This window comes from Balaenoptera musculus, chromosome 15 (genome assembly GCF_009873245.2).
Source record: "Balaenoptera musculus isolate JJ_BM4_2016_0621 chromosome 15, mBalMus1.pri.v3, whole genome shotgun sequence".
Classification (NCBI taxonomy): domain Eukaryota; kingdom Metazoa; phylum Chordata; class Mammalia; order Artiodactyla; family Balaenopteridae; genus Balaenoptera; species Balaenoptera musculus.
The window spans coordinates 52,450,099-52,476,553 of record NC_045799.1 but is presented as its reverse complement, the minus strand read 5'-3'; the positions used below and the strand labels follow the sequence as shown (position 1 = coordinate 52,476,553).

The following is a 26,455-nucleotide window of genomic DNA, read 5'->3' as shown; positions in this document are numbered from 1 at the left end:
CGGTGCGCAGGCTTCTCATCGTGGTGGCTTCTCTTGTTGCGGAGCACGAGCTCTAGGTGCTCGGGCTTCAGTAGTTGCGGCACATGGGCTCGGTAGTTGCAGCACGCAGGCTCTAGGGCTCACGGGCTTCAGTAGTTGTGGCGTACAGGCTCAGTAGTTGTGGCTCGCGGGCTGTAGAGTGCAGGCTCAGTAGTTGTGGCGTACAGGCTTAGTTGCTCCATGACACATGGAATCTTCCCGGACCAGGGATCAAACCTGTGTCCCCTGCATTAGCAGGCAGATTCTCAACCACAGTGCTACCCGGGAAGTCCTGTCTTATTCTTTTAGGAGAGGTAATGAATGCTGCAAGTATTGGCCTTCTGGTCACAAGATTATGAAATCCAAAGGGTGGCTGTGATTCTTATGCTCCATCAGATATTCGCAGTGGGTTGTGATTGGTCAGGCAATCTTCTTAATTAGGTTGAATCATATGAAATTGCCAATGTTTGGTCATTTGGGCCTAGAGAAACAACAGTTTCATATGGTTGAACCTCATGTAGTAACAGCTTTTCATGCACTTGTATGTATTGTAGAGTGAATTGGGTTTTTGTTACTACAGTTTAGAATAAGCATCGCTTTCTTGCTCTCAGATGATCATACAAAAGTGAACTTTAGCCAGCCTTGCTTCTGAGTTGGTTTATTTCTGTGCCTCTGGATCTTCCTTAAAGTTGCCAATGAGTTAAAGAGAACCTCACCAGCTGCCTTCTCTCTGTGGCTGATACTATCCATCAGCTTTAACATTAGTTTGAAAAATAATTAATGAACGTGAATTGGAACTCTGAAAGCTTATTAAAATATTTTTATTAATTTGTTTTATTTTAGTCTCAGATGCAAACATCAGTGGGAATTGGACCCACACAGGCAATTGCAACGGGCCCTACTGCAGATCCTGAAAAACGCAAACTGATACAGCAGCAGCTGGTTCTACTGCTTCACGCTCATAAATGTCAGAGGCGAGAACAAGCAAATGGAGAGGTTCGGGCCTGCTCTCTCCCACATTGTCGAACCATGAAAAATGTTTTGAATCACATGACACATTGTCAGGCTGGGAAAGCCTGTCAAGGTAAGTGCCATTTTCTGAAGTCCTGGGGACAGAGCTTAGGACGAAATTTGTCTATTATTCTCAGGCACCTCTCTTGTTAATAAGGTTCCCACCACCTACGTCCCCACACGCCGACCAGTCAGATGCCTTTGGACACTTACCTGCTGAGGAGAAAGGCGATTTGGTTTTATAATATTCTGTGAACTTCTGCTGGCTGGGGCTGTGCCCTGCATTTGTTCTTTTCTGCCTTCCTCTGTCACGGAAGACTTTTGTCCCTTCTTGACACTGTCTTCGTCATAACTGTCTAGATCACGGTTTTCTTTTGGACAGTGTAGCTCACACACATGCACGCATGCACACGCCCTTCCCAGAACCTAGAGCATCTGTCTTGCAGTCGTTTTGTGTGCCGACACTGCCAGGGGCCCACTGCCTTGCTCCTCCACCTTTTCGTCTTGAGGTTCATTGGGATACTGGTGAAGTTGTCCTGGGTGACTGTCTGTGACGTGGGGAACTATGCACCGTATCATCCCTGCCACTCCTTCCTTCCCCTCCAGGAGGGGGACTCAGGCGAGTCACGTGCCCCTCCCCGCCTCCCGCCTGCTCTTCTATAGCAGACACCCCAGTTCTCCCGAAGAGACTGTTTCTTACTAACAACTCTACTTTCCTTTAATCTTTATTCTCTTTCCTCCTCTTCAAACTTGTGCTCCTAAACCTTGGGGAGAGTCTCTCCCTGATCTCCCTCTTTCCCTTGTGACATTTGTGAGTCCCAGGTGTAACCCTGATCCTGATGGAAAAGCAGAGGAGGGTCATGCTAGACCTTTAGAAAGAAGTGACAGCACCTTCACATGGAAGTAAAAATAAAGACAGAGGGACCAGGCACAGCTGCCCTCTCAAGTACTTTGAGAAGTGCCCAGCGTCCCCGTCAGAGTCTCCACAGACCTCTCATTTGCTTCTGTCTATATTTCTTCAGCTATAGTATTTAGATGGTTTCATCCTTAAACATAATGTAAGATTTTTATTGTAAACAGTGACATCGCAGAATTATTATTTGTTCTGCCTTTCAATCGAGTTGTGCAGTATTTCAGGTCGAGTAGTTTTTGTTTTGTTTTTGATTTATGGGCTGAACCTTATTCACCATCATTCATAACATTGCTTCTATGGGAAGTTTTTGTTTGGAACTCTCAGTAGTTGACTTACAAACTTTTTGGAAAATAGCCTGTTTGTAAGTTGAGGACTGCCTGCACTGTGCTGTGGTTACACTTGTTACCATTTTTTTATGGAAGCTGGCATTATAATTTAGGTGTAATTGAAAGCGTGACGATTTGGATAGAAAAATAACATCTCGTTGTTTTTCTGGTCATAGTTGCCCATTGTGCATCTTCACGACAAATCATCTCTCATTGGAAGAACTGCACACGACATGACTGTCCTGTTTGCCTCCCTTTGAAAAATGCCAGTGACAAGCGAAACCAACAAAGTAAGTGAGCATTGTGGGTAGAGAAGCTTGGCGATGAGATGATAAGCTATTTCTAAAGAGAGTACAGAGGAGTAGGTAGGAAGCAGGGCAGAAACTACTAACCGCAAAGTATAGTGGGAGCAGAGGTACCAAGGTGGAGACCTGAGGGTGAAGCTCAGCTTAGCGAGTAGACAGGTCCTCCATGTGCTCAGTGACATGGTCGCTTTGGAATCCCCCCCACCCTCCACCCCCAGCACTAGAATTGGTCACAGCAGAGCAGTGAGTGCAAAAGAGGAGCGTCGCTTTGTTCAGAGAGCCGAGAGCCAACATGATGACTCTTCATGTTTCTTGACAGATACTCAGTATCTGAAGATTTGAGTGTCATGTCACTATAATGGCGGCGACTTCGGGGTGAGGGGTGGAGTAGACTGGACACTTCTTTTGGAATTACTCTAAAGTAAGTTTTGAGGATTCCGTGTTCTAGAAGAGTCAGTCAGGGGGTCAGGGTAAAATCCCCTGTGCAGACGTTTAGGAGGTTTTCCTCCTTGGAGATGCAGTTCCCAGACCTAGTTGCATAACTAACAGCTTATTCAGCACAAATTGAGAGTCTCTACACCAGGACTGGCTGCATCTTGACCGTGCTGTCGTTTTGTCATCTTTCCAGTCTATCTTTGTAGCCTTTAGCTGATCGGCTGAGCAGCGCCCTGCTTAGGAGGCCTGCGTGAGGCTCCCAGGGGCTCCCTGTAGGCATCAGAGCAGGGAACGGATGAGCATCTCTCCCGAATTTTAAGTCCCTTCCTGTCATTTCCGAGGTGAAACTGTGGTCTTTGGGTGTGTCCCTCAGTTTGGGCAGATAGGCCGTGCCCTTGGATGTCGTGTCACCCCTTGGGCTGGAGCTGCTCCCCGTGACTCCAGCACCGTCGTCTTCGTCTTCCTCCACCTCATCTGTGCCGTCTTGCCACCCTCCCCTGTTTGTCGTTAATGTGTTCATTACTCTCATTCTTCTTGATCACCTGCCTCAGACCCCGCTTCTGCCTGCAGAACATGTGCTCCTTTTCTTTCTGGTTGTTTCCATGTGGCACAAGGAAAGATGGACAAGCACACTGTTCCTCAGAGCACTGTGCAGCCCACATGCTTTCCTCTCAACAAGCCCAGCTCCTGCCTTCCAGGAGGGTCCCTCACGAGCCTGCCCCACATGGCTGGGTGTCCACGGCACAGGAGAGATGGTCCAGGGCCACAGGCCTGTCATCCTCCCTCCCTCCCTGCAGAAGGGGTCATACTAAGCTTCCTTTAAAAGTCACTTTCCTAAATCAGTTAAATTTTACTTTGATTAACCAAAAATTGAATTAATACACAATTTTCCAGGACATCTCTTATATAAAGTGAAGATCTAGGAGTCTGGGTCTTCTAGAACCAGATATTTGGGACAGTAGTTCTAGTGGAATGCAGTCTGGTTTTCCGTCAAGTTAGTGTAAAACATTTTTTTTAACTAGTATGTTGTGATGGTTAGTTTCTTGTGTTTTAGGATGTATTTTAGTAATAGGCTTTTTAAGTGCCAGAATATTCATTTGTCGAGTTTGTGGTTGTACAGTATTAATTCCGTGAGTAATGAATTAAGACATCGTTCTTAACTTTTAACTTGGGGCTGTGGATTTTCTGAGCTCTTTTGGTTTTTAATATGTATTGCCATGACAATTGTAAAGATTTCTCTTTTTAAGAAACACTTTGTGTGGTTTTTGTTTAAAAAAAAAAAAAAAAGAAAAATGAATGTGGGTTTTTTTTTTTTTTAAAAACTCCTTATAACTGCCTGACTGTTGTGACAATTGATCCAGTGCGTGCTCTCAGAAGTGGTAAACCACAGTGTTTCTCCTAGTCATAATGTAAGGTGTTACCAGGGTGATTTTATAATATAAAGTCACGGAGAAGGTGTAGACTAACTTTATGCAAGGTTTTGGCAAGTTTTCATGGAAGAAATGAAAGTGCTTTCTTTTTTTTTGTTTTTTTACATGCTTCTCAAATTACGTTTCTGCTCTGAGTCTATTCCTTTGGCTCCAGCACTATAGTTTTGTGAGGACAAAGGACTTTGTTAGGATGAGCAAGAAAGTTGCAGCAATATCTTTTCTGTAAATGTTTGTTGCTGTTCCTCCTCTCCTGAAGCAAGTTGTGCTTATCATGTGTGAAACGGGGTTTAGGCAATAGAGAGGAAGTGTGGATCTGACCCTCTAGCAGCTGAGAGTCAGCTCCACTGTTAGAATATATCCAGTTGACCCTTGAACAGCTCAGGGGTTAGGGGCACCAAACCTCTGCACAGCCAAAAATCCATGGCCCGGGACTTGCCTGGTGGTCCAGTGGGTAAGACTCCGCACTCTCAGTGAAGGGGGCCTGGGTTCAATTCCTGGTCAGGGAACTAGATCCCACATGCATGCAGCAACTAAGAGTTCACATGCCGAGACTAAGAAGTCCGCATGCCGCAACTAAAAGATCCCACGCGTCACAGGTAATACCCAGCGCAGCATAAATCAGTCAGTCAGTCAATCAAACCACGGCCTTCCCACTGCATTGGCAGTTTGGTTCCTCCATGTCTTTGGTTCTGCATCTGCAGATGACAATGTGTGGGTGTCATATTTGCTGTTGAAGAACATCTGTGTGTACGTGGACCTATGCTCTTCAAACCCGTATTGTTTAAGGGTCCGCTGTACATTAAAAATGATGTGACGATGGCATCAGTCAGAGGAGTGAGGTAGAGGCAAGTCAGTATTATCAGCAGTCCTGGCAGGGAGGATCAGAGTGTGCTGGAGGGTGGGGCTGGGCGAAGCCCAATTTCAGTAAAATAACAGTGGAAGAGCATTCTAGACAGCACAGCTGATATGCCTGCAAGGGCACTGATCTGACTGGATTCAGAGGTTCCTGTGCTATAGTAAGGTTTGTAGTGGGTGGTAAGGACCCCTGGGGACTGAGACACACCTGTGTCCACTGAGGCTGTGCTTTCCAGGCAGAGTTTCCCACAGATGCTCACCCTACCTGGTGCACACATCCTACTTATCTAACTTCTCTCACTGATGTCTTTATTGAGAGAACCTGCCAGAATCACCAGTGGAGCCTACACAGTGGTCATTGAAAGGAAACTCAGACCTCTTTGGCCTGTGTTGAGATTTTGTTTAATTTTTCCTTGAGTTGTTTTCAAGAGATTCTGCAATCACTGATCTTGAGTTACCCATCCCTTATAGAGATAATAAGATTTTATTGAATAATTAGGACTTTGCAAGGTATATACCGAATGTCAGTCCTGGCATCTGACTCCCAGTAAATTCCAGTACTGTACAGGGTGGCAACGGGGACAGGGGCTGTGGGAACACATGACCGAATTCCCTATTTGAATTCGTGTTGCCTCATCAGTGGGGTTATTGCTACTCAGCATGTGGTCCTCAGACCAGCTGCACGGGCACCCCCAGGTTGTGTGTTAGAAATGCAGAAACTTGGACCTCATCCCAGACCTCCTGTGTTACTAGACTACATTTTAACAAATTCCCAGGTGATCGGGACATGCTGCTCTGAATGCCTTGAAGGGCGGAGTGTCTGTTCTGGAACTTTTGAGAAGGTGTGAGTTGTTCTCTGGGGGAAACCACGGGTTTCCCAACTCAGACCAGAAGGACTGTCAGAATGGGTGCCCCAGGGTCAGCCCCAGAGCCACACCAGCCCACTCACTGCCCAGGGCTGCCTGGGCCCTGGGCTGCACCTCGACGTGAGCCTCCACAGGGTCTCAGTCGTCAGTCCCCAGACCTGTGACTTGAATACCTCTACTGGCTTGATGCTCACTACCTGGCCCTGCTGTGTGTTCCAACTTTAGACCCCTCTGATTGTTTGAAATGTATTCCTTCAGGGTGTTGAGTCTTCCTTAAAACGTGCCCTCAAGACGCCTGCCTGGTGGTCAGCGAGCACTTGTGGGATGGCCGCCTGTTCCACCTGAGGGCTCCCCAGAGACCCTCAGCCACCTCTGACAGCCCTCGGCTAGGGGCGGGGAGCGGAGGGGGCAGGGCAGCCTCTGGCTGTAGGGACAGAGCATTGGGCTTGTTTGCCCTGATTTAAGTACCAAACCTTCGCTGGTGATAGACTTCATCGGAATAGCTTTGTCCTTGCTCGTCTGGGAGACACAGGGTTGCCAGTTCTGAGTCGTTGGCTTCTGAGGAAAACCTGCTGCAGGGCGTGCATTCTTGCTTGGTGGTGTCTGTGATGGGAGGCCTGGCCCTGGGGCTCGGGTGTTCCCCTTTGTCATTGTGCCCTGTGCTGTGCACATGAAGATGCTGGAGAGGAAGGAGGGTCCTGGTGCACAGCGTGTGTGAAGCCCCGTGCTGTGGGAGCAGCTCTGCAGAGACGTCTGCGGGTCTGAGTAAATTTCAGCTTGGCTTTTTCCGTGGAAATCTAAGTGATGACCAGGTAGTAGATGCTTTGCCTGCTCCGTGGCATGTCCCCCACCAACCTCACAAAGCTTTGGAGTTCAGTGTGTCCGTTTTCATTGGATTTCCAAATTAAGCACAGTTTTATTGAAAATGACTGGGGACTGGAACTTCTGGTGAATTGAATGTTGCAAAGCAGCAGTGTATAGCGTACATGGACCCTATCCGTGAGGCTTTGTGCTCACTGGGGAAGGACTGCCTTGAAAAGTGGTGGGTGAGTCCTGGGCAGAGCCAGCTATGAAACTTGGCCTTTTATTTCCTAAGTCATGGGCTCTTGGTATAGCTGCAACAGAAGGGGACCGGTGTGCCAGTGGAGGGGTTGGGGGTGTTTTGACATAGCAGGAATGCCGACTGATACTCAAGGGAGAGGAACCCACACTGTATTGAGATGTATTGAGACACTGTGTGATGTGATATTCTAAGGATTGTGTATGAAACATAGCATTGAGCTCTAAGAAAGAAAACGATGTAAAAATGGTAAAAAGAACAAGAGGTTTTGACATTTAAAGAGGTAAATGGGAATTCCCTGGTGGTCCAGTGGTTAGGAGTCTGCACTTTCACTGTGGGGGCCCAGGTTTGATCCCCCCCTGGTCAGGGAACGGATATTGCACAAGCCTTGCAGCACGGCCAAAAAAAAAAAGGTAAACATCAGTACAGCAGGCTGCATTCTCAATGATACCAGATAAATGAAGCCTTGCTGTTTTAGCACTCCTTTCATTTTTGTTCGGCCCTAAAGCCCTCAGTGCTGGGAGGGCGCCTGCTACACTGCCGCAGCTCACCTGCACCTCGTTTCCCTGTGCTGGACACCACAACATGGGAAGAATCCAGATGCATCGCACACTGGTCCACCCTTTAGGCAGCGTGCAGGGAAGAGGAGATGAGCACCATTGAATCTGATATGGGGTCCAGAGCTGCAGCCTTACATTTGTCAGTATTATCAGATAAATTTGTTGCTCTCCCATCAGACCTTCTGCTCCGTGAGTGCATATCCCGGAGCCTCGCAGAGTCCCCAGCATCCAGTCTGCATGCAGTCTGTGCAGCAAGTTGAGTGAATGAGTGAGCGAGAGAGTGCAGGAAGCTCAGATGCCCAGAGAAGCAGAGGCCTAGGAGGCGCTGGGGGAATTCAGCGAAGACTAACTGCTGCCCAAGACACCAGCAGATGTTCACGGAGAGCTAGAGCATCTAGCACTTTTACCCCTTTCAATCAGCTGTCACCCCCATAGGAAACGCCTGTGTTCCCTTACCCTCATGAGATAATTTGTGTTATCTCATAGCAGCATTTGGACTCAAATTGGGCCATGCATATATGTTAGAGACGCTTTTTATTTGTTTGTATTTTGTTTTCCTTTGTCTCTAAATTGTTAGAAATGTCAATTACCAAATGCTTGCTTATCTTCAGATGTGTTTTCTTTGAAAATAAAAAATATAGTAATGTTTACATTTAGGACATAAATGCTTTTAACACAAACAAAAAATGCATTGACCATGTCAGCAGCTTCCATGAGACGTGCTGGCTGCCCCGTAAGTGGCCTTGGGCTTGGGAATGGCATTTGTCCTAGGATGGGGAATTTTGGCTAAAAGGATGGCATTTGGGGAAGTGTGGACGCGAATGGATTATAGTAGGAAGAAGTGGTCGCTAATGCATCTTCACCCAGAAACGGAAGGCCACGTATACCTTGTTTCTTTAAATTCCTCTCCCTCCACAATTGATCAATATGTGTATCAGTGTAGTCTGTGCCTGTTCTTTCTTACACCACAAGGTGATAGAAAAATAAGTCATCCTACCATTATCACTTTCCTTTTTACATCATAGTTCTTTTAGAAAATTTAGCATGTCAGTTTCAGGAGTACAATGTCATGTGTTCAAAGTTTTGTGGAGTATTAGCTATTAGGAAAAAAATACTTTCATAAGGTATTATACATGACTTATTTCAGCTACATGCTTGTCATAAAGTGTACCTTGGGAGTTGATTTTCATTTATAATAATGAGGTGCTTGGTGTGTGTAATTGTGTCTAATGAGCATTAATGAGTTTGAGATCTGAATATCCTTATTAGAAAAATTAATAGTATGGAATGTGTAATTATCAAGTTGTGTTTTTTTTAACACATTTTGGTTTAATTAAGTTACGCTGATAAGTATTTGAGTTGTTTATGTTATAGTTGCACTGATGGTAATGTGAGACTATTGTTATTACACATAAGGTAATTGAATTTTAAAGAAAGGCTTTGTGATAGTGTTTATGTATCAGAGATCATATGTTATAGTATCAGTTTTATAAGCTGCTGTTTATGACATGACTGTAAAGTTTTAGGAAGTTGGAAAGAAAGGAGCTCCTTAAGAATAAGAATAAATGGTATGACATAAAACTTCTGCCATGTGTTGAGTGCTCAGCAAACGAGGACATTTGGATGGATGGATGGACAGACAGACGGATGGATGTTTGGGGCCATCTCTGTTAACTTTGAAGCCCTTGGAAATGGGGCTCTTTATGTTGCCACAGATTTTTCCTTTAGTCTCTGGGGATCAGGCAGGAAGAAGGGTAGCTGGAGAGAACACCCTGCGAGCCAGCCGCAGGCCAGGCCATGGGAGCCGAGGTTGGCTGCCGAGGCCGAGCATCTTGATACTCAGTTCTGAGCATCAGCGGTGCTGAGGGGACGCCAAGCCTCGGTCCATCACTCATTTCAGCTAGATAGTCACTCTGTCAAGTACAGCATTTCTCGAACAGCTTCACATAGCAGAGAGCTCAGCATGGTGCCCTCCTGCATAGGAAACTCGTAGGAGAGAAAGGTGTGGTGTTAGCTGGTCACTGTACGCCGCAGTTTCAAGGAAGTGCACTTTTGTTTTTCGGAAGGTCGTGTCATAGATCTCAAGTTATTAGTAAGTAACAAAACTGACCAACTAGGTATCACCTCTGCTCCTTCTGTTAATCCTTCTGTACCTGTGCAGGAGAGAAGTGAAGGACTTGGGGGAGCGGCAGCAAGCGGGGGCTCCTTAGCTCATCTCAGTGGTGGCTGATGACCCCCAAAGAATCAGAAACTTTCTGTTGTTACACGTTTGCTGTTTCCGCAGAACCGACCTCTTATGAGTCTCTAGATTTAATACATGATGACTTTGATTAGGTAATCACTGATATTGTGGTCTGTTGTTTTCTAACATAGAAGCTTGAATTTTTCTTCAGCTTTTTGCTCTTCAACTACTGCTGTGCAGAATAGATGAATAGAATGGGATCCTTCTCTCTGCACAGTTCCTTTCCTGGTAGCATTGTTCCAGTGCTTCGTGACATACATAGGTGGTCTTCTGATAAAATTTTACTTGCTTTTCAGTAGTTTTTAAATCATTTGCGGACTTCTCCCTTTTACTTACCTTTTTTGTTTGTCTGTTTGTTGTTATAGCCATCCTGGGGTCTCCAGCTAGTGGAATTCAAAACACAATTGGTTCTGTTGGCACAGGCCAACAGAATGCCACTTCTTTAAGTAACCCAAATCCCATAGACCCCAGCTCCATGCAACGAGCGTATGCTGCTCTTGGACTCCCCTACCTGAACCAGCCCCAGACGCAGCTGCAGCCTCAGGTTCCTGGCCAGCAACCAGCACAGCCTCAAACTCACCAGCAGATGAGGACTCTCAACCCCCTGGGTAGGTGAAAGAAGTCTCAAGAATTCTTTGTCACATGCAGCATTGGGAATGACAAGTCTTCCTGGAACCCAAGGCTGTTTCAGTTACTGTTTTAGCTACTGTTTTTACTTTAAATTCAAGTTAATATATGTATATATTATGGTGATGATATCTTTTAAATGATTGAAATAAAAAACTTCCAGGAAACGGCTAAAGTGTTGGGTGCACTGAAGATGTTACAGGCTTGTAAAATGAATAGCATTTGCAAATGAACCAATATTTTTGTTGCTTCTGTCTGGACAGTTTTCATAAAGGGCATTTCATATGGCTCAGAATACAGAATCTCACAAGTTAGAATTAGGGTTGTACCACTTGCACTGACTCTGAGTAGACCATTTATTTGACAAAGAGCCTGAAGGTGGGTACAGCTCTTAGCACATCTTGGTTATGGGCTACCTCATGGCTGGAGGTGACCAGCCTGGACATGGGCAGGTTAACAGGAATCTTAGAAAATCTCTTCTGTCTCAGACTTCTCCATGGATTAGTGTTTCCTGTGTCATCTCAAACCCATTTTAATTGCCAGGTTTCATCATTCAGTCACACCTCTCCACAGTTTTTGCCATCTCTGCCTACTGTCTCCTTAATGTTTCTCTCAATTGGCTTAGTCCTTTTAACTCAGACTTAAGCCAAACAGTTATGTCAGCAAGTTAATGCAAGGTTGTTGTGCTAGTTTGTTCTTTCCTAATAAAATATTTTAACCTTAAAAATGTCCAGTTAAAGACATCTCATCTGTTGCGTTTTGGGAAATAATCACCCTAATACATCTTAACTCCTGCTGGCTAGGAGGCTGGGTTGGAGCCCTGAAACCTGCATTATAATCTAACTCTACTCCTATGGTGAGTATAATCTGGAACAAGACTATTAACTTCTCTGTATCTCACCTTTTTCTTACTTAGAATGAATACTGTAGATAAAGTTGACCTTTTATCTCTTCACCTGCACTTAATTTCTATGATTTTACCTTCGATATGCAAAAAAAAAAAGATGATGAACATGTATGTGACAGGTTAGCTTACTTGTTTAAGTCATGATATTAATGAAACCAGAATCAAAATCTGAATCTGCAGATGTATCATTTCTGGTTTTTTCTGCAGCCACAGGGCACTCATATGATGCCAGCCAGCCTCCATAGAAATGCCTTTCTTTGGTTATAAAGTGCAGTGGGAAGGAGATTGCAACTGAATTTATACAATTTGATCACCGTTGTTGAAAAATAACTCCCAGAGTTCCTGCCATAGCGTTATTATATAAGAATCATTTATTTATATGTGACTTTTATTATCTGTTATCAGGACTTTAAAGTGTATATTATAATTCAAGCAGTTGTGTTGATCTCTTTTCTTTTTGTCTTTCAAGGAAATAACCCAATGAACATCCATCAGGAGGAATAACAACAGATCAGCAGCCACCAAAACTTGATTTCAGAATCAGCTCTTCAACTTCCCTTGGGGCCGCAAAGTAAGACCCATGTTTGATTTGGCTCCTATCTGAGTGACAGTTGCACGTGAAAGTGTACTGGTAACCACGGGAAGCTCTTGATTCTTCTAAATGTGTGATGCCCGCCCGTCCTTCCTTCCTCCCTTCCTTCCTTCCTCCCTCCCCTCCTCCCTTCCAATACAGTTTAAAGTTCCATAGGGTTGGCGAACCTTAGTTGGATAAATCTTTACTCTTTCATTAGCCCACTGATCAGTGACGGCTCAACTCTGGAAACATTGGAACCCTCAGCACTATAACCCACAGCAGTCACCTCCTTCCAGCACTGGCGTTCGGAAAGGCTGGCAATGAACATGTCAATCAGACCTGAGGAGCCATCTAGTGCATAAACTGTACGTGGCCGACCATCGCCCATTATTCACATGTGATGGAAACATTTTGTGACTGATGGCGATGTGACAGTTTTGCATTTTCATCGATGTCTGATTTAATTCCTGAGTGTTCTCTTGGGTCCCAGGTGATTGTAACCTAGCAGCTGAAGGGGGTCACATGCTTGTTTAGGAAGGCCAGAGAATCCCAGACCCTGCATTCCCAGTGGGTCCTACAGAGGGACATGAACTGTGACCCATGTTGCAGGGGGCCAGGCCTGTTTTCTAAGCTCTGGGATGCACCAGGGACCTGGGATTAGCTAAGAAGCTTAGCCTTATTTTGTGGCTCAAGGTTATACTTGTGGAGACCCCTGAGAGTTGGAGGAATTTGGGCCTAGTAAATACAGATGGCATGACACTACTATCATACAGTTTAACATACAGGAAATTAATAGTTAACTTTCTCCAGTTATTTAAGTTAAATTGAAGGTGAGGTTAACTTGATTCCCTTGGAGATTTGTTTTCTCCTTCATTATTTTAATCAAAAGTTTTTATAATAAGTAGTTTAAAATTAGGAATTCAAAATCATATTATTCTTGAGATGGTCCGGCACTTATTGTTAATAGCAAAATATGGGTGTGTTTGACTTGTAGATAAATTGACAGGTCAGTATTGTCTCCAAGAGAGCGACTTCATTTGTGTATTCATGAAGTAGGCGAGAGAGATTGGGGGGTTTCTGTCAGCAGTGTATTGCGCCCATAGGTAGACGATTGTGTTCGTCTCTTCCGTTCACATATAAAGTGGCAGGACAGACATTGTATTGAAAGTAGATTGAGAGTGTGTGTTGTCTTTTCAGTGTCCAAGCCATCTTCCCAACACCTGACCCTGCAGCCCTGAAGGATCGCCGCATGGAGAACCTGGTGGCCTACGCTAAGAAAGTGGAAGGGGACATGTATGAGTCTGCCAACAGCAGGGTAGGTTGCCGTTTGTGTTCTAGCCACGCACAGCACCTATGGGAGCTGTAACTGCATCTGTCTGCCTTATTGTCTGGAAATGGGGACATCTGGTAGTCTGGTAGACTCGTCACTTGAGGGCACTGACCAGGGAGACTTCCCAGTTAAGACATGAGGTCCCTGTACAACTCTCTTGTTCTGTAACTACAGAGTACAGATGTCTCCGCTACAGCGGTAAATGAGGTATATAAAATGTTTTAAATCCGTGGGTGTACTTTATAGCGGCAGTGTTCACAGTGCTTGTCTGTGTTATTGCCAGTGTCAGTGAGTGTCCAAGAAGAGGTTCAGCTGTGGAATGAATGTAATGAGCACTCAGTACCTCCTATCTGATAACTCCTGTAACATCACTGGGCACTGGTTTATCAGAAGTGCTGAATGCTTACCTGTGCCAGTGTACTTAATTTAAAGTTCATTAGTTTGTTAGAACATACAAAACCAGATCATTTGTTTTTTTTACAAATAACTAGTATTGAATGTTACTGCTTTTTAGGATGAGTACTATCACTTACTAGCAGAGAAAATCTACAAGATACAAAAAGAACTAGAAGAAAAACGGAGATCGCGTTTACACAAACAAGGCATCTTGGGTAACCAGCCAGCCTTACCAGCCCCCGGGACACAGCCTCCTGGGATACCACAGGCACAGCCTGTGAGACCTCCAAGTAAGGACTTCAATTTCCAGCCCTTAGTCTGTTTCCTTGTTTTTCCTTCTGCATTTGGTGTGTATTTCTAAGCATATAGAATTATATTCTCTGGAAGCCTATGCTGTGAAAACTGTGTGGTAGTGGCTGTGACCTTCTGCAGTGGCCTGTGTTTAGACATTGAGTCTCTCTCATGGAAAGGCGGGTGTGCTGGCATCAGAATGCACAGCACTTTTGGACCTGGTTTTCTCTTTAAGTTTGAAAGATTATTAAGTTAAACTTTTTTTTTTTTTATTATTTATTTTATTTTTGGCTGCATAGTTGCGGCACACGGAATCTTCGTTGGGATCTTCATTGTAGCATGCGGGATCCTCTGCTGCGGTGTGTGGGCTCCTTGTTGCAGCGCGCAAGCTTCTCTCTGGTTGTGGTGCGTGGGCTCTCTAGTTGTGGCCCGCGTGTTCAGTAGTTGCAGCGCGCGGGCTTAGTTGCCCTGCGGCGTGTGGGAACTTAATTCCCCAACCAAGGATCGAACCCGCATCCCGTCCCCTGCGTTGGAAGGTGGATTCTTAACCACTGGACCACCAGGGAAGTCCCAAGGATTATTTTAAATAACCCATTTTTTTTTCCTGCCATTATAGATGGGCCCATGCCTCTGCCAGTGAATCGCATGCAGGTTTCTCAAGGTATTTAACTATTGTTGTGAATCATATTTTGGTTTAACATTCTACATCCACAAAGTTTATTGGTTTGTCCTCTTCCCTCTGTATTTCTTTGTAGCTCCTCCTCTTATTCCTTCCATTCCTTTTTGCTGATGAGCAGAGTTCATGTCCACAGGTAGTATGAATATCTGTTGCATTTGAAAGTTTGGTGATACAGGAAAGCTCTCCAAGGAGATCAGAAGTAGGAGTTAACTTTTTTTTTTTTTTTTTTTTGATGGGCAAGAGAGGACATTATTCTTAGGAAGAGTCTCCAAAAAAAAGCATTGTATTGTAGGTGGGGCAAAGAAACATTTCGGAACATTTCTGAGCATCAAGCCCATCCTGGGGCAGGAGCACTGGGTGGGGGGGGTGAGGTGAGGAAAGTGGGGGCTGCTCTGGGCCCTGTGAGCACAGGTACCATGCCTGCTTGCGGCTGGCCGAGGAGGGTTTGTGCTCAGAGGACCCTCATCAGGCTGTGCTACTGGCAATCTTTTTATTGGTGGTTGTTGAAGCAGTCATTTTAGTTTGGGAGTTTGGGGGTGAGGGTCATTTCAAAGCTTTTACGGCTCTTGTCAAATTGAGACTTGAACAGTAGGATGTTTTTACAGGTTGTGAAATAAGGTGGTGACATTATCCAGAAGATTCCAAAGCAAGGCCTTGCTGCTGTGTGTAGAGTAGTTCAAGAGGGTAGAAGAGGTCATTTTAAAAGCCGTGGTGATCATACTGCGTACTGATAAAGACCTGGTAGATAAACTGATGTTGTGGAGGAAACTTTTCAGGGACTTGTTTAGGTGGACTAGGTATGAAGGGTGAAAGAAATCACGAAGTCAGAGAGGTGGAGCCTTCGGAAAGTGGCTGAGTGCTGTGTCGGGGATGACGTGGAGGACTCTGCTGCTTTGGGGCCTGAGGAGGTGGCTGTTGGGCAGAGTGGAAGGCGTTTTCTGGGGACGCGCTCGCACGCCCCGCTTACCGACATGTCTGCGTCTGTAAAGAGGGACTTTTTATGGTGCCATTTCTTCGTACATCTTTTATTTAATAAAATCTTCTCTTGTTAATAAAACCCTCAAGGAGAGTGGGACACTTTTGTATTATAGGCTTCCTGGGAAGTCCTGGGCCTGTGCTGGTGCCTAGTTACTTAGGATGACATTTCTTGGTGGTGCTGAGGGAGGCACATGTTGTTTGACGGCCTCTCATGCTACACAGTGTTAAGGCAGCGCCTCAAGGATTCTTTTAAATGCCAGTGTCGGGCCTAAGACTTATTGAACCAGCATTTATGTTGAGCTCAGAGCTTACAGAGTATTGTGGGAAATTACAAAGAGAGAGACTCGTGGTCTGGAGACGCGTGGCAGCTAGTGAGGTGTCATTCATTCTGTGGCACCTCTGGAAAGGCCAAGGTATCTGTGAAAGTGAGATCTTTCCAGTCCACGGAGAGGAGGCTGAGGTTGAGAACTGCCAACCCTTGGGCACTTTCTAGATGCTTAATGTGCTTGCAAAATTAAAACCATGTTTTGAGTCTTACCCCAGATTCTAACAATAAATGTAAACCCAGCCAAAGGGCTGGGAGGCCTGGAGTGATGGGAACAGGCTTCCTGCAGGAGAGGAGATGGGAGTCAGGTGCTCCAGAAGGCTCTGAGGGGTTGGCTCAGACGGGTGCCCTGGCCTTAGCTGACCTCCTCCGTAGATGGTGGGAGCGCCTTCCCACGCTACCCCCATCTACTTTGTCGCTGTGACGCTTCGGTGCCGAGCGCCGCCCCAGCCTCGTGTGCTCATGGCTTACCTGACTTTCTGCCTTCCTGTGCTCATGCTGCCCTGCCACCCACCCCGTCCTATCACCCTCACCACCACTGCATTGGTGCCATCTTTTCTGGATATGAACAGTCTGTTATTTAACCATCTTTTCTGATTAACTGAGTGATTTCCTTTCAGTTGTATATGTTGTGTGTGTGTTCCATCTTATTTGGCTTAGAGTTTTATTTGGTGAGTTGTCATTCTGTTTTCCTGTGAGTGATTTTCCTAATGAACCGTTGTGGGTACATTTACAGGGATGAATTCATTTAACCCAATATCCTTGGGGAATGTACAGTTGCCACAAGCTCCCATGGGACCTCGTGCATCGTCCCCCATGAACCACTCTGTCCCGATGAACAGCATGGGCTCCGTTCCAGGGGTAAGTGCTTCTATTTGCCTCAGCTGTGCTGAGAAGGCCTTGCTCGAATAAGGAAAATTCTCTCAGCAGGAAACTTGTAGATCATCTGGGAATCCTGTGGTACTTGTTCCTTTGGATTTGGATTATGCTTTATTTCCTTCATATTTCTCTTTCTCTCTCTCTCTCTCTCTCTCTCTCTCTCTCTCTCTCTGTCCTTATTACTACAAGAATTATTTGACCATTACTTATTTTTATTGAAATGACAAATCATAGGCACCTGTGACTTTGTTGGAGGATGGGGTTGGCAGCCTCAGATATGTGGCTGAGAGGGACTTGTCAGCGTCTGTTGACTCTCAGAACTTCCTCTCCTGCGGCTGCCTTCTAAACACTTCAGAGAACTCATAAAAGGCATATTTTGAACTTTAAACTATAGCATACTATTGGTTTCTGTTCCGAGGACAGTGTGAAGCTGGCTCATCAGAGACCTTGCATGAAAAGCATGCAGAGTGCCTGGGAGCCAGAAGGCCTTAGTGAGTGGTGGGTCCCTTCCTGCAAGGGAGGAGGATTTGAAGATCTCTGTCTCTTCTAGTTTACCTTGAAGACTCAGGCCCTTGAAGCCCTCTGAACTCTCAGTAACGCTTATTGTCTTTTAGATGGCCATTTCTCCTTCCCGAATGCCTCAGCCTCCGAACATGATGGGTACACACGCCAACAACATGATGGCCCAGGCGCCTGCCCAGAACCAGTTCCTGCCACAGAACCAGTTCCCGTCCTCCAGCGGGGCGCTGAACGTGAACAGCGTGGGCATGGGGCAGCCGGCGGCCCAGGCCAGCGTGTCACAGGTACTGTTCACGTTGGGGCTGTGAGCCACCTACAGTGATGTAGCCCCAGCTTCCCACTGACCTCAGCATGTCTTAGTTCACAGAAATTAGAATTCTAGACAAAACATTTCATGTACTAGCATCTCTTGATTTTTTTTTTTTTTCCCCCCATTCGGTTCCGTTATTTTTACCTTGTTTGGAATTAGTCATACAGTCTTGGGGTGAACTTCATACAAAAGTGGAATGGATTATGGTTTTTTGGTTTGTGTGCTTTTGTTTTGGTTTTTGGGTTTTTAGTTGTCATTTTGTTGGTTTTTGTTTGTGCATTGTAAATTCTGAGTTTCATGTGTGATCCTGAGAGACACTGGACGTTAAAGAGGGAGTGAGGAAAGGTCCCATGAGTTCACTCTTAATGATTTGGTCTTTGTATCTTGTTGTCTGTCTGTCTGAACTGCCCAGGTGAAGTCCGGCTAACTGGATCATTTGAGTAGTTCTCTTCTTATTGAATGTGTTTTTAATTATTCAGTCTAATGCTGGTGAGAACTATTTTCCATTCATTTTACTGCCTTTTCCCCCCTTTTGTTAATTGCTAGAGTACACCAGATTGCTGCTGTATACAAATGTACATGTGTTTAAAACAGGCCAAGTCTTCCCCCAAGAGATAAAATTCATTATTTAATTTTTTAACATGAAGTAACATTGAATAAAAGGCAGTGACTACATTAGATTCACTCACTAAATACTTATTAATTAATTCTTAATTTCCATAAATTTCGTTGCTCCAGACAGGGGTTATCAGGTTTGTCCTGTAAATATTTTCAGCTTGGTGGGCCATGGGGTCTTTGTTTGAACTGCTCTGCTCCACTGTTGTGGCGCAAAGGCAACGGTAGACATGCGCATTCACATATGAGTGAATGGGCGAAGCTGCCTGCCAGTAAAACTTTACTGACAGAAACCAGTAGCTAGCTGGATTTGGCCATGAACTCTACATAGTTTGCAGATCCCTGCTCTAGACCAATGATTCAGAATAGATTTTTAATTGGTCCACAAATAATTCTGAAATATGTCCCTAGTTGAGAACCACTGTACTGAAACATTTCAGTGTTTCCATAACTCATTTTTTTAAAAAAGACAAATACCTTTTCCAGTGGTCTAAGCTGTGGGTGGATATTGTGGAGCACGAAGCTAGTAAGTGGAGTGTATATGTGTTTGTTTAAGCCAGAGATTTCCACACTTATATAAATCAAAGCATGAGAAACAAGTGCACATTACTACACGTGTGCAGATCGATGACTTTTTACAAATGGAACATTCCCGTGCAGTCAGCAGACCTCATCAAGAAACCATGATTAGATTTTCATACATTTAAGTCTTTTAAGTCTATTGCCACATTTTCAAATGGGGGAAATAATTTTAACATACTCTGTTCCATCTGTTAGGGACAGGTGCCTGGTGCTGCTCTTCCTAACCCTCTGAACATGCTTGGGCCCCAGGCCAGCCAGCTGCCTTGCCCACCAGTGACACAGTCACCGTTACACCAGACTCCACCTCCTGCTTCCACGGCCGCAGGCATGCCGTCTCTTCAGCATCCGGCGGCACCTGGGATGACTCCTCCCCAGCCAGCAGCTCCCACCCAGCCATCAACTCCTGTGTCGTCTTCCGGGCAGACTCCCACCCCGACTCCCGGCTCAGTGCCCAGTGCCAGCCAAACCCAGAGCACCCCTACAGTCCAGGCGGCAGCCCAGGCCCAGGTGACCCCACAGCCTCAGACCCCAGTCCAGCCTCCGTCCGTGGCCACCCCTCAGTCGTCACAGCAGCAGCCGACACCTGTGCACACCCAGCCTCCTGGCACACCGGTGAGCCCCTCGGCCTGTCGTCTTCTGGCCAAGACTCTTAGATGAGAACTTGCCCATAAAAAAAAAAATCTGTCATGAAGTCACTGCAGGTCTTGGTGCAGTTGCAAAAAGTATCTGCACTCTAATTGAACCATAACGAGCTGTGTTTTGTTTCCAGCATTGGCTCCAAAGGCTGTTCGGCAGGACATGACATGATTATCTTCCCCAATTAAATCAGTTTGTAGAAATCAACAACTAAAAGAACTCATACATGGGTCCTCCGTAGAATTTTTAAGCTGTCTGTCCATAGGAGCAGTACGTCCCCCATTATCTGTCCTAGATTGACGTCTTCTGAGTTTTAGTAGTGATGAGGATTTGGTAAACAAGTCAAGTTCCTAGTTGTATGTACTTTGACCTTGCCTATCAGCCTTGTTTTCCAGCTGAAAGCCCTTTCTTTTTCATGACAAAATGGCATGCTCAGGTTGACACTTGTGTGGCTTAGATTTACCCACTCCTCCTGGGAGGTGCAGGTGGCAGGGTCACAGCACGTCCTGTGTCCCATGTCCCACGCTCTGCTGGCAGCACCCGGTCCGGTGCTCTCCTAGATTGGGCTGTGCCCACTGACGCAGGGCCTGAGGCTGCTGCTGCTCACCTCCACATTCTTCTCCCAGTTCTCACCAGAGTCTTAGTGTCTGTTTTCTTATCAGTCTGACTTAAAAACCTGCTTCCCCCTAAAATACATTATCTTTTATTTGTGGGGACTGAGGATATTTATTTATAAAATGTCAAAATTAACCCCAACAGAAACCCCAAGATGACATTACTGTTTGTATTTCTCCATACGGAGTGTGCTTATTGATCCTTACATTTCTTATCTCTAAGTAAGATCCCTTTGTAATTTTATGTTTCTTTTGTTTGTTTACTTAAAACTCCATTGGGTAAATCTTTGAAAATTTAGAACTCTTTCTGGGATTCCTTCTCTTAATGTTTGTTTACTCCTCCACCACTGTTCCTACAATTAACAGGCTAGTTATACATTCTTATTCCATATAGATACTTTATTCCCCTTTCTACAGCGTATATACTTATATATTTATTATTCAGCCTTTACCATAACCATTAATGTCATTGTTGGAAGGAATTAAATTTAAAATAGGAGGTTCTGTGACTTAGGTAGAAAATTCCCAGAAAATAATTTTCTATCAAAAGGTAGAAAGCTCTGCTCTTCCATCTCTGCATTGTTGGCAAGAAGTCAGTTGTATTTCTACCTGATTTTGACTTCTCTGGAACTCCTATTTTAACGCTTATTCTTCATTTCTCTCGAATAGGGGTGCCTGTTAGATTAGTATTGAGAAAGATTAACGCGAAACTGTGTGTTGGGTGAGCATCAGGGTTTAAGATCATTTATATCGTTTACAGAGATAAATGATTTTGATTTCTCCACAGCTTTCCCAGGCAGCAGCCAGCATTGATAACAGAGTCCCCACTCCATCCTCAGTGGCCAGCGCCGAAACCAACTCCCAGCAGCCAGGACCCGATGTACCAATGCTGGAAATGAAGGCTGAGGTCAAGACCGAGGACACCGAGCCCGATGGCAGTGAACCCAAGGCAGAGCCTGGGGCTGCGGTAGGTGCCACTCCTGGGAGTGAATAGATGTACTGCACACAGAGGCATCACTGAAGTGTGCTCGGGGGAGGCACCAGGCGTCCACCGTGGATGTCCCTGCTTTCCGTTTCAGTATCCTGTTCGATTGTGGTTCACGTTGGAAAGAGATTAAAAACAGATTGGTTATTTATTTTTAGATATGAGGTATGGGTTTATTTTATTTTACCACAAGTGAAGAGCACTGGCTTGTATTTTAAATGTTTAAATCATCCAGCAACTTTTTCATTGCCGTCCTTCATTCATTTATAATTCTCCAGAGTTAGACTGCACAAGAGGTGTGTTCTTTTACTAATTAACCTGTAGCAGAAGTTGGAAACTGACAGACCGTGGGCTGAATCCAGCCTATAAATGTGTTTTGTTTGGCCCACACAATTATTTTTAAAATGGGAAATTACAAATAAAACTCTAGATTTCTGGCTTTTCTTGAAAAATGAGAAGCTCTGCCAGCACTGTGCTTGCGTTCCTGTGGGGCAGCAGTCTAGGTGGGAGCACCAGCTGTGGCTCTTAGATGGGTCGTGAGCTCTCTAGTTTGCCAGAGTGTCCACTGCTCCCCACGGCCTCACACCACAGCTCCTGCTGCTGTCATTAGCTTCACCTGCCTGGCCCTCTGAGCAGTTGAATTTCTGATCCTTCCCACAATTTTCGAGGCACTTCTTGTTCCAAACTAGAAATATATGTAAAACTATTGAGCAGTTAATGGTGTATACATTGTGTATACAAGTTTTTTAAGCACTCTAGCATGTAAAAATTTTTAAATTTTTAGGACTGTAATGCACTGGTGCTGTACTGAAGTGACTCAACAGGCACTCCACCCCTTCTTGTGGGAGAGAAAAGGAATGATCAGTGCAGCGCTGACTTGGGAAAGGTTTTAACAAGCCCATAGAGATTTTTAAGAGCCTTCCAATAAGACTGAGTTAGAATAAAGGTCTTTCATATTCATATATCATTGTCTGTAATTTTGTTTTTCTCAAGATGATGGAGGAGGACTTACAAGGATCTTCTCAAGTTAAAGAAGAAACAGACACAACAGAGCAGAAGTCGGAACCAATGGAAGTGGATGAAAAGAAACCTGAAGTGAAAGTTGAAGCTAAAGAGGAAGAAGAGAGTAGCACCAACGGGACAGCCTCTCAGTCCACTTCTCCTTCTCAGCCTCGCAAAAAAAGTAGGTCATGTTCTCGTAAACTTACTGGATGGTGCTGCTGTTCCATTGTGTTGGGATTGCATTCTGTGGATTAAAAGCTAAAGCAGAAAAGGAATTCCATCCCTTCTTTTATCCTTCTTGCCTGCCATTCCGCAAGTTTTAGAAATGGTGACAGTGAGCTTAACTCCAGGGTGTGAGCCCACCGGGGTCTGTGGTAGGAACGAGAAGCGACCAGGGCTCTGAGGGGCAGCCCATGAGCCACCTGTCTGGGGTGGTGCTGGCTTTACTCGGCATGCCGTGGACAACCACTGATGGACTCCAGCAGGAAGATGACCGAAAGCTTGATGTTAGGGAAATTATCACTATGGCAACCCTATGCACTGAAGTTTGTAGGTTTCTGCTGATACAGATAGGAAACTAAGTGCCCAAAGTCAGGGGGTGGGAGAGTAGAACCCAGTGACTAGTGCAGCAGGAAGAGGGAGGGCGGCAAGTTAGTGAAGATACTTTGGGTTCTGAAATAAGCAGGATGAGCCAGGCTCACGGTGGAAGTTGGATAGAATCTATTTGAGATGTGTCCAAAGTACGGAGGTAAGGGTGTCAGCAAATTGTCAGGTGACCGTTAGAAATGTGAGACGGGGCTCAGGTAGTTCAGGGCTGCAGGTGATCCAGTTAGGAAAGATGGCAGAAAAGTGTTAGGAAGGCTGATACTGTATAGTTTTGCTGCTGGAAGAGACCCTGGAGATCATAGAGGACAGCAGGCCTTAAGTTGTTGGTCTCAGACCTCTTTATACTCCTAAAAGCTGAGGAACCCAGAGAAGTTTTTGTTTGTATGGATCATCTGCCACTATTTACTCTATTAGGTGTCTTTTTAAATATTTATTTAAAAATAAATCTGTTACATGGCACCCATAAATAACACATTTTAATGAAAAATAACTTCCAAAACAGAAATAGTTGGAATGATGACATTGTGTTTTACAATTTTGTTACTCGGAGAGTTAAGTGAACGCAGCTGGATTCTCATATCTGCCTCTGCCTTTGCTGTTGTGTTCTGTTGTTTGGTTGAAGTACATGAAGAGAATCCAGACCCACTCAGATTAGTAGTTAATAAAGAGAAGAGTATTTTAGTAGTCTTTTCAGGACATTGTGAATATTCTTTTTTGATACTACACCAAAACTCAACAAGTAGAAGTTTCTTAAAGGCTAGTTGCAGTGGGAAACCTGAATCCATAGCCCTGAATTTCTCATACTCTGTGGCGTTAGCATCCATCGTCCGTCTTGTACTTTGAGTGGATCTTTTGCCATTGCATGATTTTTTTGGTAACACTGTCCTTTGGTCATCTGGGAATTTGGCTCACTGAGTTATGCTCATCTTCCAAATGTTGGCATGCTTCATTATGTGATATTTTTAAAAATCACATTTATTAATATCACTATGAGTCTCTTCAGAAAGTCGTGTAAACTTGGACAAGCTGTCAAGCTCATGTGGCATGATACAGGTTTTTCAAAATTCTAATTTTTGATGTAAGTCAAAATTTTATCATTGGTAACACATAGCGTCAGTTGTCCTGGAAGTAACTGTAACTGGCCTACTTTGTTCATTTTTGAGCAAATGTGTGTCACATACCCAGATCTGAGTAACTGTAGCTTGTCTATCAGCCATTCTTTCTAGTTTTGTGTGTTTCATGAAAAAAAGCAGTTACTTCAGCTCTCAACACTCACACAAGTGCTTTCTCTCAAGACAACCACTGCATGCAGCAGAAGTGCTTTATGACAGCTTCCCAGTTTGTCGTACAGAATAAAAGACGTGTAGCCAAGGGCTGAGATTTAATAAAAGTAAGAATTTTGACTCGTTCATCAAGGACACTCATAAGTGCAGGTGACGTTTTTTCCTGTGTATGCACAGCAGCAGCAAAGAACGGGGCGACCACGAAGTCGAGTTCGGAGCTGCGGCCTGGTCATGCTGCAGTGCTAGTGATTTTATTCACTGTTGTTTTTGCCCCGTCTGTGTGAATGTCAGCACACAGTGCAAAAGGCAAATGACAACTTAGAGTTATCATGAAAATTGTTTTAGATCATGGAAATGGATTTCACAGACCCCTAGGAAAGGCCTAGGGCAGTGCTAGATGGAAATGTTGTATGTCTGCACTTTCTGCAGTGATGGAAATGTTGTATATCTGCACTCTCTTGTTATGGCAGTCACCAGCCACATGTGGCTCCTAAGTACTTGACATGTGACAAGTGTGCCTGAGAAAGTGAATTTTTAATTTTATTTAATATTAATTCATTTCGATTCAAGTAGCCACATATGGCTGCTGGCTACCATATTAGACTGCATGAGGGTCCCTAAGGTATCCGTGGGCCATGCTTTGGGGACTGCTGATGTGGTCCCCACCTGATTGTCCTGAGAAGGTTTTGAGCCAGAGAAGTGGAGTGACTTGCTCATAGCACACCACACTAATCAGTGGTAGAGAACTTGTTTCAAATACAGCTTCTGACTGCTACTTCCACTCATTTGGAGTCTTATTACATCAGTGTGGTTGTTAAAGACAGGAGTTTGAAAGTGACTTCTCCTTGGCATAGGTATTAAATGTTCAGTGAATGAATGAACGGTCATCCAAAGTGAGATACATGTAAGGCCATGTTAGTTTTGATCAGCACTGGGAGACGAGATGGTCTGGAGAAGGGCCTCAGAAGACTGTCTAGGGCCACCAGGTAGTGCATCTTTTAGGCTTTGTGTGTCATAAGGTTTCTGTTGCAGCTGCTGAGCCCTGCCTTGTGGTGCGAAAGCAGCCATGGACACCTGCACAACAAGGATGGTTGTGTTCTAATAAAGCTTTATTTTGTCAGACTAAAAAGTGATCTTGTGTAATTCACGTATCATGAAATAGTATTCTTTTTTTCCCTAAAGTTTAAAAACCTTAAAAACCATTGTTAGCTCCCAGGCCCATACAAAGGCAGGCAGCTGGCCAGATTTGGCCTGTGGGTCGTGGTTTGCGACCCCTGGTCTAGAAGAATAAAAAAGCTATTGATTAACTAAGGAATTGTCTTCTTATAAAGAGTTATTCAAAGAAAACCAAACGCTGCTTCATCTCTGTAAAAACAGACTGGAAGAAAAGAGGTTAGCTGAAGGCAGGATTTGTGTGTGTTTCACAAGGCTCCACAGGGCACATCTGTTCCCTAGACCAGGCCTTTGCACCTGCATGGGAGTGTCTACACTGGGTGTCTCCCATGCTTGCTGACCGCCATGTGTCCTGGAGAGCAGGAGGCCGTTTCCTCAGGAGGTCAGTCAGGATACCTGGGTATTCCCTGGCTCTGATGTCAATAAAGTTTCTGGAAACTTCTCAGCCAGTGTTTTCATCTCTCGATATACTCAATGCATACCACTTCCCAACGGGAACTTTAGGTTTTTATGGTATTTTAGTCTGATTTATAAATTACAGTTTGTTACGTATCTGTTGTAGAAAGTTTTTCAAAATTCAAAAAACCACAAAGTGGAAACCTCACATCACTTAGAACCTAAGTCATCAGAACCTCTTTGCAGTGTTTGCCTCTGATCATTTTTCTGTGGGCAGGAGCGTATGTGAGCGAGGGGGTGCGTGACACTCAGTGTCACCTTCACAGGCATGTTTCCCATGTCCTTAGAACTCACGAAGGGTTTGTATGAGTGACTGTCCTGAATGTATTTGGCAGCCAATGCTTGTTCTTACATTGGTGACAACAGAAGGCATCATAGGAAATGGGTGGGCCAAGAGGTTGGAGACATGGGCACTAGTACATGTGCAAGGGGACAGTACATAGTACAGAACTTCTGGGGAAAATAAGAGAGCTACTTATTTTTGTAGCTCTCTTACTGTATACATTTATTTGTGAGGTTGTAATACAAAACCGTTCCTCTCAGGTGGTTTGAGTTTACTTCAGCCAAGGACACAAAAGTTTCCTCAGGGGAGGAAAGGCCCCTTCCTGTGAAAATGGCTCTATACCCACCCATTTGATCAATGAGGCAGATTAGAAAGTTAGCTTCA

General features: G+C 44.8%; 1 protein-coding gene across 1 annotated transcript in view; it reads left to right on the top strand.

Moving 5' to 3' along the window:
• LOC118880655 (CREB binding protein) overlaps positions 1-26,455 on the top strand; it is a 129,587-nt gene that overhangs the window by 75,293 nt on the left and 27,839 nt on the right. The window contains 16 exon segments of the mRNA XM_036824400.1: positions 862-1,102; positions 2,445-2,558; positions 10,387-10,629; positions 12,025-12,039; positions 12,042-12,126; positions 12,347-12,363; positions 12,366-12,400; positions 12,403-12,494; positions 13,327-13,444; positions 13,974-14,145; positions 14,763-14,807; positions 16,865-16,989; positions 17,622-17,810; positions 19,229-19,645; positions 21,071-21,250; positions 22,262-22,451. Of these exon segments, the coding sequence (XP_036680295.1) occupies positions 862-1,102; positions 2,445-2,558; positions 10,387-10,629; positions 12,025-12,039; positions 12,042-12,126; positions 12,347-12,363; positions 12,366-12,400; positions 12,403-12,494; positions 13,327-13,444; positions 13,974-14,145; positions 14,763-14,807; positions 16,865-16,989; positions 17,622-17,810; positions 19,229-19,645; positions 21,071-21,250; positions 22,262-22,451 (2,278 nt within the window).